Raw genomic sequence first — 17,006 nt, 5'->3', positions numbered from 1 at the left:
CGTTCAATTTTTCCTCTCTATCTTTTCTTTCTTCATTTTCCTTCCTTCTTCCATGATGCCTAGTATAGGATTGGGTATACAGTAAGTATAACTGATAGAGGGGGACATACTACTATTAATAAAATAAAGACATATGTTTAAAAAAGGAATCTTTATTTCTTAGAGTGATGTGTCAATTTTCTCATTGATTGCTTGTTTAATTGACTCATTCATTCATTTTAATTTATCTCACACAAAATGCCAGCTGGTTCTCATTTGCCTTTATTTTTTCTGACTGGAAAGGAAATCCCAATTTGACATGGGTGCTGCTGGCAAATCTTCCACATTTACACAGAGTGCTCAGCCTAGACATGGGATATGTGTGATCCTTCTGCCTGGCTAACCCCAGGTATGTCTCATCTCTTTTACTTCACTGAACACAAACCTGGCTCATTTCCAAAACTAATAAAGGGAGGGCCTTGTCCTACTGCAATGATATCTATTCAGTCCCCTGCAACACAACCCTCCATTCTCTCTGGATATATCAGTCATGAAGCCTTGTTTAATGACCATTTCCATCCTTCTGATCTTGGTTCATAAGACTCCAGGTAACTCAGACCTCTCTCAAAGGTTCTGGGGTCTTGCTTGTGCTGTTGGTTTCTTGGTAACTTCTGAGATGACTCCTACTCACATATAATAGGCACTACCTAAAGCCTTTTCTGGTCTCAGGTTTAGAATGTTACTCCCAAGATTCATCTCATGTCAAGATCACCCTGGTTTTGTTCTGCCAAAACAAATTTAAGATTGTTGTTCTTGTTGTTCCTGGGATAGTGAAGTGTCAAACAAAGCATTTCAGATAATGCTGTAATTGGGATGGAAGTTTGATTCATGGATTTAGTGTGAGAGATTAGATCCAAGTTGGGGAGCTATAGGAGGAATCAATGATAATTTGGAGTTTGGAGAGTGCATTGTAGTGGGGATAGTATGTGACCTTAGAGATAGAGGAATGTTGAAAAAATAAGTGGGGATCAGCAGGGGGTGAGCAATTCTATAAATTCTATAAGTGAATTGGGCTGGACTAATATTTTGCTGTAGGCTGGAGAAGGAATGGTGGTTTTTTGTGGTTTTATTATTATTATTAATTTTTTTTTTTTTTTGAGCTGGGATGAAGTTGGGTAGAACTGGGAGCTAGGGTAGAGTGAAGTTCATAGTTGAGCTATATTTTGGATTGACACTGTGAATTGGGGTTGAATGGCTTGGCCAGTGTTATGTTTGTGTTAAGTTTTTTGTGTGTGTGTGTGTGTGTTAAGTTTTATAACTGAACCTTAGATCAGTATTCAGAAGAGACAGGGCTGGGAGTTTTAGGTAAGTGTTTGGTTCATGTAGGTGTGTTATTCAAGCAGAGTGTATGCAGGCTTTATCTAGGAAGAGGTTGGCTTAGCCTGAATTTGGCAATGAATAAAGTTGAGTAAGACAGTCAAATTTATCACAGCAGAGCTGCATCTGTTTAAATGGGGAGGACAGATGCTGGATGGAAAATAGGCAGTAATATTTTCAAACTCTTTTTTAAAAAGTTTCTTGCTTATGATTTTTCAGGGGCACTGAAGAACAGTAGATATAACTGTAGGCAGTGAGGGGATAAATGAAATCAGGAGGCTGGAATGTCTTCAAGGCTCTCCCGTAAAACTTTGGACGGTACAGAGAGACAAAGCAGTAGTCTCAACCCAACCCTATAGAATACCAAGGCTGTCTCTCGTTTCTTGGGATTGAATTCAGAGTCAATGTGCTTAGTGTTTTCTCCTCTTCCTCTTTTCCTCCCTCTCCTTTTTCTTTCCCCCTTCTCCTTCCCTTCCCCCTATTTTTCCTGTTTCTCACTTACCTACCCCTTGTTCCCGTCCTGTTTCATCCTACCTACTTGAAATACACTTCTTCTCATGTTTGTTAAAGCTCAGTTTCCATGTTGTAATAGCAGAAACCACAGGTGGGTTTGCCCCCAAAAAAGCAACAAAAAAGGAAGGAAGGAAGACAGCCTGGAAGACAGGACTCTATGCTTCAAAAGTTGTACATAGCGTTGTTTCTTTAACTGTTTAAAACTTTCACCTGGCAGAATTAATGGGCAGGAACAGTTCTGTACAAACTTTTCTGGAATAATCAAAGTCATGTTTTCCTTTCATCACCCCCAAACATATGCATCTGAAACTGAACTTTGTGAAAGCTAGGACTCTGTTTTAAAATTCTGTATTATTGGTATTTATCTGAGTGCTTTGTACAGAGTAGATCCTGATGAATGTTTACTTAGTGAATGGACATATAAATGACTTATGTCTAAAAAATATGTATTAGTAGGAAGAACATTAGAAGATGGATGGAAGAGGGATGTTTAGGGAGCACACACGGCAGAGAAATCATTTATCATATTGATTTTAACTCCGGATGGAGTTCTTCAGAAGAGTTAGGAACATAAGTGGTGTTTTTTAAATTTATAATATTTAACTTGCTCTTAAAACAAGTCCAGTGTAGGAAAATGAGCTGGGCAACATCTATGGGTGAATGTGAGGTCAGCAGGGTTGTGTCCCTCACTTAAGGAAGAGCCCTGAAGAGTGTTTTCTGGGAAACTCTAGGTTATTACAAAGTATGACACATCTAATTAACCTCCTTCTGCACAAACGCAGTTGAAATTTCTTGATCAGGTGCAAACTCTTCTGTTCCCATTTCTTTCATGGGGAGACTCAGGCTAGAGATCCAGAGATCAGGGACAATGCTGGCATTTAAGACCAAGTCTCTTCTGACTTCAATTTGAAGATGGAAGGATCATCAACAGTGACATTAACTTGACGTGAGTGTTATTATGCTTCAGGGCAATACAGAGTCAGAACAGCTGAAGGAGTGAGAAGCTATAATGGACTTGAGTTTGTGCAAGCTCCAGGAGAAAGTGAAGAACAGAGAAGCCTGGTGTGCTGCAGTCCATGGGGTCACAAAGAGTCAGACACAACTGAGTGACTGAACAACAAGTAGAATTCTCCTGGGGCTGCCTTGACCTGATTTTCATAGGAAACATCGGCTTGCCTGATCCTCTTGATATCTATGTCCCTATCCACTCTGGTGACTAGAAAGAGAAGATCTTGAGTGTCTTGCCTTCTATCCAATGGATTTGGGAGAAGCAGGAAGTCCTCCAGTTCAGATGTTGGACAAAAGAGGGTAGATGTAACTGGAAAGAACCCCCAAAGCACCTTTCCTCCTATAAGTAGGATGTGCCAAAAGAGAGATTTCATGATGAGTGTGAGGGCCACTGTAGGAAATACATTGGTACCATAATGCTGGAGCATGGATGAAGGGGGGCCATTTTTTATCTCCTTCCTTTGGTTAACCAGCAAGCTGGCTGACGTAGCAGCAACTGAGTGCCTTCTCTGGGTTAAAGTGCCCATTTCTGGTGCAGTTTATACATATGCCAGCACCCCAGTGCTATGGGAAATCTGCCACTGAGGCATTTTTCTTCATTCCTTCCCCTTCCATTCTCTTACATCACCTATACCTGGAAAATTTTACTTTTTCTTGTCAAAAAATTAATAAGAAACTTTTCTTTGCAGGAAATAACATCAAACTTGCTTTTCCTGATTTTTATTAATGTGGGTGGGCATTGGACCTCTGCATACATAGCACTGAATGAGTGCCTTGGTGCACAGTGAGTGCTGATAAGCTGATGTAGAAGAGGATAGGTGAATGGTTGCAAAAGTCCTTGAATGCTAAGCTATGGATTTTGAACTATCTGTTGAAAGCTGTGGAAGGCCTTCTGCCTGCAGATGTCATGCAGGAAGATGCTACCCTGTCCTAGAAATCCTATTATAAAAGAGGCAATGTAATACAGAGAAGGAAGAGCATGGTCTATCATGTAGACCAGAAATTGGAGGCTTCCCTGATGGCTCAGTGGTGAAGAATCTGCCTGCAATTCAGGAGACCCAGGTTTGATCCCTGAGTTGGGACGATCCCCTGGAGAAGGGAATGGCTACTCACTCTAGTATTCTTGCCTGGAGAATTCCATGGATAGAGGAGCCTGGCAAGCTATAGTCCATGGGGTTGTAAAGAGTTGGACATGACTGAGCGACTAACACCATGAATGTGATACAGAGAAGAAAGAGCATAGTCTATTGTGTAGACCCGAAATTGAAGTACAAGCTATGGAAATGTGGACAGAACAATGGTCTCTTTGAGCCTCAATGTCTTCATATAAATGATGGCGATAACAGAAGATTTGATGAGGGTTCAGTGAAATGTGATTTGCAAAATGCTTGATATATTGTAGATGCTGAACATATATGATCGTGATCGTTAGTATTCTTTCTAGCAGTTCCTTTGTCCTTGGGAGATCCAACAGGTAACTAATTCTGAAAGTCACTCAGCTGGGTCTGACTCTTTGTGACCCCATGCTATACAGTCCATGGGATTCTCCAGGCAAGAACACTGAAGTGTGTAGCCATTCCCTTCTCCAGGGGCTCTTCCCAAGCCAGGGATGGAACCCAGGTCTCCCACATTGCGGGCGGATTCTTTACTGTGTGAGCCACCAGGGAAGCCCTAATACCACTTCATGACTTATATTTACAGAATGCTGACAAAGTGTCAAGAACTTTCTCAGCTGAAGAGCCTATATACACGTGCACATATCTCAATGACTAATACATAGCTATCACTATTCACAAATGGGCTTTAGCCATATGTGCAAAGTGTGTGATAGATGCTCACGTGTATCCACACGTGTACATATACATGTGTACATATATGCTCAATTTATGTGTGAATGTGGATGTGTGAGTAAAATGAATTGTGCAAGTGTGCCTCTGTGTGTGCTGCCCATGTACATACAGTATCTATTTCTGTGGGGCCAAAGTACAAAGAGAGACATGTATATATTTGCTCAAATGTTTCAGACTACAAAGGTGTGCAGCTGCTCAAATAAGTGTTCTTTGCCTCAAAGTAGGTGCTGGTTAACTCTGATGAGACCTGTATGTGAGGAATATACATCCAAATGAGCATTTGAAAACATGTCCAATACATGCTCCCAGTGGCAGTCTTGAAATCCTGGACCCTCAAGAAAAGACTTTCATATCAACCACACTACCTAATGTTTAATTCCTTCTTATTATGTGCCTGATACTTTTCTGAGCATATGATGTATGTTAATTTATTCATCATAAAATTATTAAGAAGTTGGCTCTGTTACTATGCCCATTGTGAAGATGATGCAAGCGTGAGCCAAAAAATGGAGGTAACCTTGCTCGAGGATGAAAAGCCACGATGAAAGAGTCCAGATTTGAACTGAGATGGTTTTGACTCCATATCCTATGCTCTTAATATTTGCAGGTCTTGTCTTTAAATTACGCCTCTCTACTCCTATTATTACCACTGCTGCATAGAAATTAATATGGCTGTGTTTTTCCCAGGTGGCCTGTTCAGACCCTATTATGGCAAGAGCCAAGAAGAGTCTTGGAATCCATGCCAGCTTCACCAAGGCACATGCCGAAATGCCTGCAGAAAAAATGAACTTCAATACTTAACCTGTCTAAATCACGAAAAGTGCTGCCTAAAATTTTTTGTGAAAGTGCAAAGTGCAAACAATGTGAAGCAGGAGTCTAACTCCAACCCCAGTTTGTCAGTTACAACGCTTTCAAACTATTCTCAGATTTGAATGTCACCAACTTTACCCCCTCCTGGGGTAGTTCTTCTCCCGTCTGGAACATGCTTCCCATAAAAATGCATTCCTTCTCATGCGTGTGTCTTTCATCTGTGAGCAGTCATTATTGGACAGGGGAAGGTTAGGCTGGGGGCTGGGGAGACATGTAGTGTAGGAAAGCGCACTGACCCAAGAAGCAAATAGGATGCTAGGGTAGCTCGGTAGATATTGAAGAAGGGAGGGGACCACATTTCTGGTCTTCTTTGGTACCACGAGGAAGGTTATGATTTGTTCTAGAGATTGCAAGAGGGACGATAAAAACTGGATTGAGTCTGGATGATCCAGTGAGCATGTAAGGGAGATCACTGAGTCCCCTGAGTAAACACTTTAGGAATATCCTGTTATGTCTGGTATTACATGATGTCTTCAGGAAAACCAGAATCAGGCAAATGGATGGTTAGAATTGAGTGTAGGAATCCTTTGAACAAATTAGGACAAAATTCTGTAAGTGGTATAGCAGTTGGAAAGTGGAATAAGCAAGCTTGTCCCTGGGCACTTTTCCAATTTTGAGGCTGGAGGAAAATTTCTGGTTGTGGGGCAGAGATGAAGGTAGTTGTAGCATTAGAGAGGGATTTGGGATGAACATTTTATTTGATGACCTTTAAGATCTTTCATTCTTGAGAACTGAGGAATATTGTTTTCCCACTCTAAACTTAGTCACAAATATTTGACATGCTGTGGCATTTTCCTTGTGTTTGGTATACTAATCTTCTTTGGGTGTCTCATCTCGTTTCTTTTTTCTTTTTTTTAATTGGAGCATAATTACTTCACAATATTGTGATGGTTTCTGCCAAACGTCAACATGAATGGCCATAGGTATACATGTGTCCTCCCATCCTGAACCCCCTCCCACATCCCTCCCCACCCTATCCCTTTAGGTTATCCCTGAGCACGCTTTGTTTCTTTTTTGAATCTAAACTTCTAGAACAAGTGTTCTCAACTAAATTCTCTAAGCTCCAGATTCCTAGCTTCACCTCAGCTGAGAGTAATTAGGCTTTTGTGCTTACCACATCACTGGAATGGCACTGGTTTTTCTCACCAATGCCGTTCTTGTTGAAAAACTTTAATATTTTTAAGGTTTTACTGTTTACTTTGCCTCTAGACATGCTTTCACTGCATTGCCCTTAATCCTTCCTTGAAACCCTTGTTAGCCTTAGCTTCTGATTTCTGGGTGTTCTTTTGGCCATTGTTGGAGGTTTCTTCTTCCACTCTCTGCCCCATAATATGTTGCCGTCTTGCCTACTCTCTCTCTTTTTTACCATAAACACTTTACCTGTATTTCTCATTATTAGACAAATGACAATCCCAGCCCAAACCAATGGATCAAAGTCCATATACTCACTAAATGACCATTTTATACAGCTGAATTTTTAACTTTTATGGGACCTAGAAGTCGATAGAAAAATTTAAAAATGTTTCTATTTTTGAGATTCAATGACATTTAGACATGTTTGTAAGAAGGGATAGAGGCTCAGCAGAACCAGATTTCAAGAAGGGATGCAGAAAATTTTTGGTATAAGTAGAGTGATTAAAAACAAGTTTCATTATTTGGAAGAGAGTGTTGGTCTTGGGTTTAGCATGTACTTGAAATACAATATATTTAGACTTTCTACTTTCTACAATATCTGTAGAGGGAAAATTGTTGTGGAATTCTAGGTTTAAAGCCCAGATTCCCATTTCTCTGGTTTATACATATATTAATGAAAGAAACATGAATTTAAAGTCAGAAGGGTTTGTCCCTTGTTCCCCATCACTGCTCAGAAGCTGTGGGATCTTGGACAAGTTCTGCATGTATATGTTCAACTCAGACAACTCTGAAGTCTAGACTTATGTATTAAATTACATATTTATTTTGTTCTCTTAGATTTCTCAATCATTTCAGACTCAAAACGTCCTAAGCTGAATTCTGAATCTGTTTGCCTGGCTTTTCTTTTGTCTTTCATCTTCAGTAATTGGCATCTACAATCCCTTCTGTTGTTCAGTTCAGAAACTTGAGAGTCACTTTTGATCCCCCACAATTCATCTCAAGTCACCATGTACAAACCATTAAAATGTGTGTGAAGTAATTTTCTGTCCCTGGCTAATGGGCATGTTTCTCCTTCCTTCCTGAAAAACATTTCTAATAAATGGCAAATACATATTTTGACTTTTTGAGTCTGGTCATTCTTGTGCAACCATTTGGCATAGTTTTAAGACCCTAAGGAAAGTGGAGGAGGAGTACAGAATGTGGACTGAATTCCCACATGGCCTTCCTTGCTTTTAGATCCTCCTCCGTATCTCCCTTCTGGATCCAGAGATTCCATGGTTCCACACCTGAGCTCAGAGAGCATTTGTATTTCAGGTAGGAATTGAGTTTGACCATTTTTTTTACCTGTCTGTTAACCCTTATTGCCTATACCTGAGAAAAATCATGTCTACTGTTTTCCAGGATTGACTCCACTCTGTGTGGTCCTTACTCAAATGATCAAGCAGAAAGTTCCATCACTGTTTTAGCTTATTTTAAACCACTGTGATATCACTTAGTATAATTCAGAATTGGTGATTAGATTACTACCTCTAATCACTGTAAGGCAAGTGCAGAGAAAAAGAGAGGGAGCTGGGCAGTCAAGCAAGAAAAGGAAATTTATTAGTGGGAAAAGAGAGGGTGACTGGCTCTTAAGAGAATCAGCGTTTTCCCTTTCTGACAGTCCTTCTTATACCCCACCAATGAAAAATTATCTGAAGGGACGGTCACGTAGCTGGAGGTCTGGAATCTGGTGGTCTTGCAGCTTTGAAAGATAGGCGCCAGTGAGATAACAGGATGCCATTTGGGCAATTTGGTCAGTTTCACAGATCACTGTGATTTATTCTTTGTTTGCAAGATCGACATAATGAGCCATATTATCAATGAGACCCCATGTGGGCCCTATCAATCATCAATTTTCCTGCTTTATTCTAGGGGAAAGATGTTCCAAAATATGTAAGACAAAAATGTGGAAACTTTCCATTTTGGCCAGAAAGTAGTCACGATATTATGGGAAGAAGAGACTTACAAAAGGAAATAAAAATTTGAAACTCTCTCCTTTACAGATATGTCTATGAGAGATTGAAAAATATAATTTATGAATTCTAAAGGGAAAAAAAAAACCTTTTCAGATACACATTGCTCAAACTCCCCTCACCAAAAAACCCCCCATTTGTATTGTTGACTTAAAAATAAGTCCATCACCAAAGTTTCTATATTCCTCCAGATTTTCTACAAAGATTTCAGAAACTATGAAGTTGCTTCAATATAAGATTAAGCCCTCAAAGCATTCTTACTATAATTTCTTAGTGTTTATAAGAATACACGCTAGAAATAATAGGAAATAGATGTTATTCCACTTAGATTAAATACATCAGAGACTTTTCACCAGATTCACTCTGTTTTAGGGAAACTGACTCTTTTGCTATTCAAAGCATAATAGATCAAAAGACAGAACTCTTTACAAAGTATGTCTAGGATTACCAATTATTAGGAATTGACTGTATTTTAAACAAGACTGAATCTAAAAGAAGGCATTGAGTGGATGCAACAAGCCTGTATGTTAACATGTAAAGTAATCTCTAATTCATAGATAAAAGGATTTGTTCCTTTCAAAGATGAAAAAAAGCAAAAACATTTTGGAGCATTACACATGCATTTTAAGCTTTTTTTAAATTTATTTTTTAATTAGAGAAAATTTGCTTTACAATGTTGTGTTGGTTTCTGCCCTACAGCAATGTGAATCAGTCATAATTATACATATACCCTCTCCCTCTTGAGCCTTCCTCCCCTTACCCTATCCTACCCCTCTAGGTCATCACAGAGCCCCAGGCTGGGCTCCCTGTGTTACATAACAACTTCTCACCAGCTACTTTTACACAAGATAATGTCTGTATGTCGATGCTCCTTCCCCCACTGTCTACAAGTCCATTCTCTACATCTGTGTCTCCATTTAAAATTATATTATAATTTATAAATGAATAAAATTATATTCATAAAGGCACCATTATATCAAATAATTGTTAAGAAAAGTCCAAAGTTTGGAAATAAGTAGGGCTTCCCTGGTAGCTCAGCTGGTAAAGAATCCACCTGCTATGCAGGAGACCTTGGTTTGATTCCTGGGTCAGGAAAATCCCCTGGAGAAGGGAAAGGCTACCCACTCCAGTAATCTGGCCTGGAGAATTCCATGGACATTATGGATGTAAAGGACATTATGGCTGAATAAGACATTATGGGTGTCCTTTCAATCGTGAGCTGGACATGATTTTGTAGATTCTCCTGGGACTATAATTTTATAAGGGTGTGTATCTTTGAACCATTTCCCAATGACTAGGTTGTATCAAAACTTGGGTAAAGGTTAAGTTGAAAAAAAAAACTAGTATCACTGCAAAAATTCTTCTTTCAGAGTCATGCAAACCATTCCCATGCATAACAATGCAAAGAGACAAGATGCAATTAGATGCCCTTGATTTTTGTTTGACGGGAGAGTTAATACTGAATGTTATACTTTATTACCCTTTAGGATATTAAACAGATGAAATCACTGCAGATGGTGACTGCAGCCATGAAAATAAAAGACGCTTACTCCTTGGAAGAAAAGTTATGACCAACCTAGATAGCATATTGAAAAGAAGAGACATTACTTTGCCAACAAAGGTCCGTCTAGTCAAGGCTATGGTTTTTCCTGTGGTCATGTATGGATGTGAGAGTTGGACTGTGAAGAAGGCTGAGTGCCAAAGAATTGATGCTTTTGAACTGTGGTGTTGGAGAAGACCCTTGAGAGTCCCTTGGATTGCAAGCAGATCCAACCAGTCCATTCTGAACTGTCCATTCTGAAGGAGATCAGCCCTGGGATTTCTTTGGAAGGAATGATGTTAAAGCTGAAACTCCAGTACTTTGGCAACCTCATGCCAAGAGTTGACTCACTGGAAAAGACTCTGATGCTGGGAGGGATTGGGGGCAGGAGGAGAAGGGGATGATGGAGGATGAGATGGCTGGATGGCATCACTGACTCGATGGACGTGAGTCTGAGTGAACTCCGGGAGTTGGTGATGAACAGGGAGGCCTGGTGTGCTGCGATTCATGGGGTTGCAAAGAGTCGGACATGACTGAGCGATTGAACTGAACTGAACTGAGACCAATTTGCAAATTTATTTTTAAATTTCTTTCATCACTGATCCTCTAAACCAATCTTAATATCTTAGTGGTTTGTTCATTATTTATGAGTTGAATGAAATAATTTACATTTGTTCATTGTATTCTTACATGTATCAGGTTTTTAACTTTGCAAGTTTTCTATATAGTTTATTCTTTATCACAATAAATATATATATATGATGAAAGTATGAAATATATAAAATTTGTATTTGTGGTTTGGTGATATTTTGTAAGAGTAATACTGAATGTCTTAGTATGAAAAATTATGCAAATTAAGCTGATTTTAGATTAATAATATTTTTTTCTGTAGAGTTATGAAATTATAAAGAAAAGTTTAATTTTGCCCTGAATCTATCAAGCTACAGGTCAATAACTGACAAGGTATTAGATCTTAAATCAAGGTGCACCCAATAGTTAAATTTATCAACCTTTTTTTCCCATAATGAGGTCAAAAGACATTAACCAATATTTTCTGAATATTTAAATTTGTATTATTTGTAGCTCCAGCTTTCCCAAGTTCAGTTCAGTTCAGTTGCTCAGTCGTGTCTGACTCTTTGTGATCCCATGGACTGCAGCACGCCAGGCCTCCCTGTCCATCACCAACTCCTGGAGTTTACTCAAAATCATGTCCATTGAGTCGGTGATACCATCCAACCATCTCATCCTCTGTCTTCCCCTTCTCCTCCCACCTTCAACCTTTCCCAGCATCAGGGTCTTTTCCAGTGAATTGGTTCTTTGCATCAGGTGGACAAAGTATTGGAGTTTCAGCTTCAGCACCAGTCCTTCCAATGAATAGTCAGGACTGATTTCCTTTAGGATGGACTGGTTGGATCTCCTTGCAGTCCAAGGGACTCTCAAGAGTCTTCTCCAACACCACAGTTCAAAAGCATCAATTCTTTGGCTCTCAGTTTCTTTATAGTCCAACTCTCGCATCCATAAATGACTACTAGAAAAACCATAGCTTTGACCAGATGGACCTTTGTTGGTAAAGTAATATCTCTGCTTTTTAATATGCTGTCTAGGTTGGTCATAGTTTTTCTTTCAAGAAGCAAGTGTCTTTGAATTTCATGGCTGCAGTCACCATCTGCAGTGATTTTGGAGCCCCCCAAAATAAAGTCTGACACTCTTTCCATTGTTTCCCCACCTATTTGCCATGAAGTGATGGGACCAGATGCCATGATCTTCATTTTCTGAATGTTGAGTTTTAAGCCAAACTTTTATCTTCTCTTTCACTTTCATCAAGAGGCGCTTTAGTTCTTCTTCACTTTCTGCCACAAGGGTGGTGTCATCTGTATATCTGAGGTTAATGATATTTCTCCCGGCAATCTTGATTCCAGCTTGTGCTTCATCCAGCCCAGCATTTCGCATGATGTACTCTGCATATAAGTTAAATAAGCAGGGTGACAATATACAGCCTTGAAGTACTCGTTTCCCAATTTGGAACCAGTCTGTTGTTCCATGTCCAGTTCTAACTGTTGTTTCTTGACCTGCATACAGATTTATCAAGAGGCAGGTCAGGTGATCTGGTATTCCTGTCTCTTTAAGAATTTTACACAGTTTGTTGTGATCCAAACAGTCAAAGGCTTTGGTGTAGTCAATAAAGCAGAAGTAGATGTTTCTCTGGAACTCTTGCATTTTTTATGATCCAATGGATGTTAGCAATTTGATCTCTGGTTCCTCTACCTTTTCTAAATCCAGCTTGAACATCTGGATGTTCACGGTTCATGAACTCTGAAGCCTGTCTTGGAGAATTTTAAACATTACTTTGCTAGCGTGTGAAATAAGTGCAATTGTGTGGTAGTTTGAACATTTTTTGGCATTGCCTTTCTTTGGGATTCGAATGAAAACTGACCTTTTCCAGTCCTGTGGCCTCTGCTGAGTTTTCCAGATTTGCTGGCATATTGACTGCAGCACTTTCACAGCATCATCTTTTAGGATTTGAAATAGCTCAACTGGAATTCCATCACCTTCACTAGCTTTGTTTGTAGTGGTGTTTCCTAAGGCCCATTTGACTTCGCATTCCAGGATGTCTGGCTCTAGGTGAGTGATCACACAATCGTGGTTATCTGGGTCATGAAGATATTTTTTGTATAGTTCTTCTGTGTATTTTTGCCACCTCTTCTTTATATCTTCTATTTCTGTTAGGTCCATACCATTTCTGTCCTTATTGTGCTCATCTTTGCACGAAATATTCCCTTGGTATCTCTAATTTTCTTGTAGAGATCTCTAGTCTTTCCCATTCTGTTGTTTTCCTCTATTTCTTTGCAATGGTCTCTGAGGAAGACTTTCTTTTTTTAAAATTTTATTTTATTTAACTTTACAATATTGTATTGGTTTTGCCATATATCAAAATGAATCTGCCACAGGTATACATGTGTTCCCCATCCTGAAGACTTTCTTATCTGTCCTTGCTATTCTTTGGAACTCTGCATTCAAATGGGTATTTGTTTCCTTTTCTCTTTTGCCTTTAGCTTCTCTTCTTTTCTCAGCTATTTGTAAGGCCTCCTCAGACAACCAGCTTTCCTTTTTGCATTTCTTTTTTTGGGGGATGGTCCCAAAAGGTCTGGAAACAGTTGGTATTCAGTAAATATTTGAAAATAACTAGGAAATTTCAGCTTTACTTTCATCACTTACAAGTTTAAATTTTTTATTTTTTGTACTAAATTTTTAAACTAGGGGCATATTTTTCTTTGTGTGTGTGTACGGCGAGTGGGGGGTGGTGGTAGGAATATAATTGCATCTTCCTAAGTATGACCAAATTTTACAGCTCCAATCATTGGCTAGTCTCTTTTTCCTCTACCAATTTTCCACCTATGTCAATCATATATAAAAATTCCTTGTATAAACAGTTTATTTCTGGGCTTCCTATTTTGTTCTATTGGTTATCTCTGTATCAACATTGGTTATATATCCATTGGTTATGTTTATCTCTGTATTAACATTTCTCTGTCTTGATGACTGTAGTGATATAAATAGCTCTAACATCAAGAACCTCAGATATGCAGATGACACCACCCTTACGGCAGAAAGTGAAGAACTAAAGAGCCTCTTGATGAAAGTGAAAGAAGAGAGTGAAAAAGTAGGCTTAAAGCTAAACATTCAGAAAACTAAGATCATGGCATTTGGTCCCATCACTTCATGGCAAATAGATGGGGAAACAGTGGAAACAGTGACACGCTTTGTTTTGGGGGGGCTCCAAAATCACTGCAGATGGTGATTGCAGCCATGAAATTCAAAGATGCTTACTCCCTGGAAGGAAAGTTATGACCAACCTAGACAGCATATTAAAAAGCAGAGAGATTACTTTGTCAACAAAAAATCCATCTAGTCAAGGCTATGGTTTTTCCAGTGATCATGTATGGATGTGAAAGTTGGATTATAAAGAAAGCTGAGCATGGAAGAATTGATGCTTTTGAACTGTGGTGTTGGAGAAGACTCTTGAGAGTCCCTTGGACTGCAAGGAGATCCAATCAGTCCATCCTAAAGGAAATCAGTCCTGGGTGTTCATTGGAAGGAGTGGTGTTGAAGCTGGAACTCCAATACTTTGGCCACCTGATGCAAAGAGCTGGCTCATTTGAAAAGCCCCTGATGCTAGGAAAGATTGAGGGCAGGAGGATAATGGGACAACAGAGGATGAGATGGCTGGATGGCATCACCGACTCAATGAACATGGGTTTGAGTAGACTCTGGCAGTTGGTGATGGACAGGGAGGCCTGGTGTGCTGCGGTTCATGGGGTTGCAAAGAGTCAGACACGACTGAGCAACTGAACTGAACCGAACTGAACGTATGGTAGGTTAAGTCACCATCCTGATTATTTTTCTTCAGAAGTTTCTTGGCAATTTTTGACCTTTTAGCCTCTGTATAGTTTTTTATTCTTTTTTCTCTCGATTTTGTGAAAATTTGTTGAAATTTTGATTGACATTATGTAAAATGCATAGACGAATTTGGGAAACAATAATACCTTTCAAAGTTATGTCAACATTTATAACCATGGACTATTTCTCCTATTCGGAGAAGGCAGTGGCACCCCACTCCAGTACTCTTGCCTGGAAAATCCCATGGATGGAGGAGCCTGGTAGGCTGCAGTCCATGGGGTCTCTGAGAGTTGGACACGATTCAGTGACTTCACTTTCACTTTTCACTTTCATGCATTGGAGAAGAAAATGGCAACCCACTCCAGTGTTCTTGTCTGGAGAATCTCAGGGACGGGGGAGCCTGGAGGGCTGCCATCTACGGGGTTGCACAGAGTCGGACACGACTGAAGTGACTTAGCAGCAGTAGCAGCAGCATTTCTCCTATTATTTATGGTCTTTCAGTGACTCTCAGTGGAAACCCAACTTAAGACTTAGCTTCCAAGTTTGATCCTGCAATTCTGTTCCCAGATGTATATCTGAGAAAACCAAAAAATCCATGCACCCCCAATGTTCATAGCAGCATTATTTACAATAGCCAAGATATGGGAGGAACCTAAATATCCATCAATAGATGAATGGATAAAGAAGATGTAGTATATATCATGGAACATTAGCCATAAAAAGAATGAAATAATGCCATTTGCAGTAACATAGATGGGCCTAGAAATTATCAGATTAAGTGAAATAAGGTAGAGAAAGAAAAATATATGATACAACTCATATGTGAAATTTATTTTATGTGAACTTATCTGTTGTATGTGAACTTATTTACAAAACAGAAACACAGACAGACATAGAAAACAAACTTACGGTTACCAAAGGGGGTAGCAGGTGTGGGGTGGGGAGGAGGACTAAATTAAGAGTTTGGGATTAACATACACACACTACTATATATAAAATAAGTAAACAAGGACCTACGGTATAGCACAGGGAATTACACTTAATATCTTGCAATAATCTACAATAGAAAAAATTTGAAAAAGAATATATATGGCTGAATATGTGTATGCATAATTGAATCACTTTGCTGTACACTTAAAACTGACACAAAATTGAATAGTCATTGGAAGGACTGATGCTGAAGCTGAAACTCTAATACTTGGGCCACCTGATGCGAAGAACTCACTCATCGGAAAAGACCGTGATGCTGGGAAAGATTGAAGGCAGGAGGAGAAGGGGATGACAGAGGATGAGATGGTTGGATGGCATCACCAGCTCAATGGACATGAGTTAGAGCAAACTCCGGGAGTTGGTGATGGACAGGGAAGCCTGGCATGCTGCAGCCCATGAGGTCGCAAAAAGTTGCACACAACTGAGGGACTGAACTGAACTGAACCAGAAAAAAAAAAAAAAAAAAGCTTACCAAGCTTAACACAAGGGTTTGCAGTAACTAACATCTGTGGCATCAATATGTCTCCAGTCAATAATGTGTTAATAAAGAGAAAAATGGTAGGACCTTTCATGGTCAAACCTGGAAGTGTTGATACCACTGATTATATTTGCATTGCCGAGAAACTAAAGTTTTACTGAAAATTTTTTGACTTTCTGAGAATTAGAACAACCAATGGTCCCCCTCTTTGAGCAGGAGGCAGGGTTTTACAGGCTGTACCTTTAAAGTTAGACAGAGTCTAGCTCCCTAACTTCAGATTTGGCCAGGAAGAATACTGGACAAGGTAAAGACTCCTAAAGTGTGGATCCAGGGGCCATACAGAACAATGATGAAAAGCTCTCTCCTCTGAGAATTTGTGCTTCATAAGAAAAACATCCCCACATTCACAGTAGAGGCCTTGACCATGCCTGAGCTATTTGGATTCAGAATTTGCATTGCCATGGACCAGTGACTGCTGTGTGTCTTCTAAGCTTCCTTTTCTTGAATTGGAGTTTTTGCTGCAGTTGTCTTGTCTCTGCTTTATCATTTTAAATTGAGTGTGTGGATCAGGGTAAGGAGCAGAGAACTTGTCTTTGGTTTATAGGTTACAGGACTAAGAGGAAGTAATTGCACAGAAGTGGACTAAGAAGTAATTGTGAAGGCTGATTACCTAGAAATCCTGTTTTTTTTCAGCTGGAGACAGTGAGTGGTGAAGACCCTGGCTTGTCCTCTCTGGGGAGGGAGAGGACATGTTTAATTCATGGCAGGAAAGACTTAAAGATGGCACTGCCACAAAATGGGAAGAATGAAGATACCCGAGTCATCACTTGGTATCACCATCCTAAGTTTTCCAGGGC

At 39.6% G+C, this 17,006-nt stretch overlaps 1 protein-coding gene across 1 annotated transcript; it reads left to right on the top strand.

Annotated features, from left to right (window-relative positions):
• Nucleotides 1-481: 481 nt before the first annotated feature.
• On the top strand, nt 482-5,739 carry DEFB116 (defensin beta 116). The gene is made up of 2 exons (XM_010811637.4): nt 482-587; nt 5,415-5,739. Exons 1-2 carry the CDS (start codon nt 530-532, stop codon nt 5,657-5,659), a joined length of 303 nt encoding a protein of 100 aa, XP_010809939.1. The 5' UTR covers nt 482-529; the 3' UTR covers nt 5,660-5,739.
• Nucleotides 5,740-17,006: the final 11,267 nt, after the last annotated feature.

Source organism: Bos taurus, chromosome 13, assembly GCF_002263795.3.
Source record: "Bos taurus isolate L1 Dominette 01449 registration number 42190680 breed Hereford chromosome 13, ARS-UCD2.0, whole genome shotgun sequence".
Lineage (NCBI taxonomy): Eukaryota > Metazoa > Chordata > Mammalia > Artiodactyla > Bovidae > Bos > Bos taurus.
Note: the sequence above shows the minus strand (reverse complement) of the source record. Positions and strands in the feature narration are given on the sequence as shown.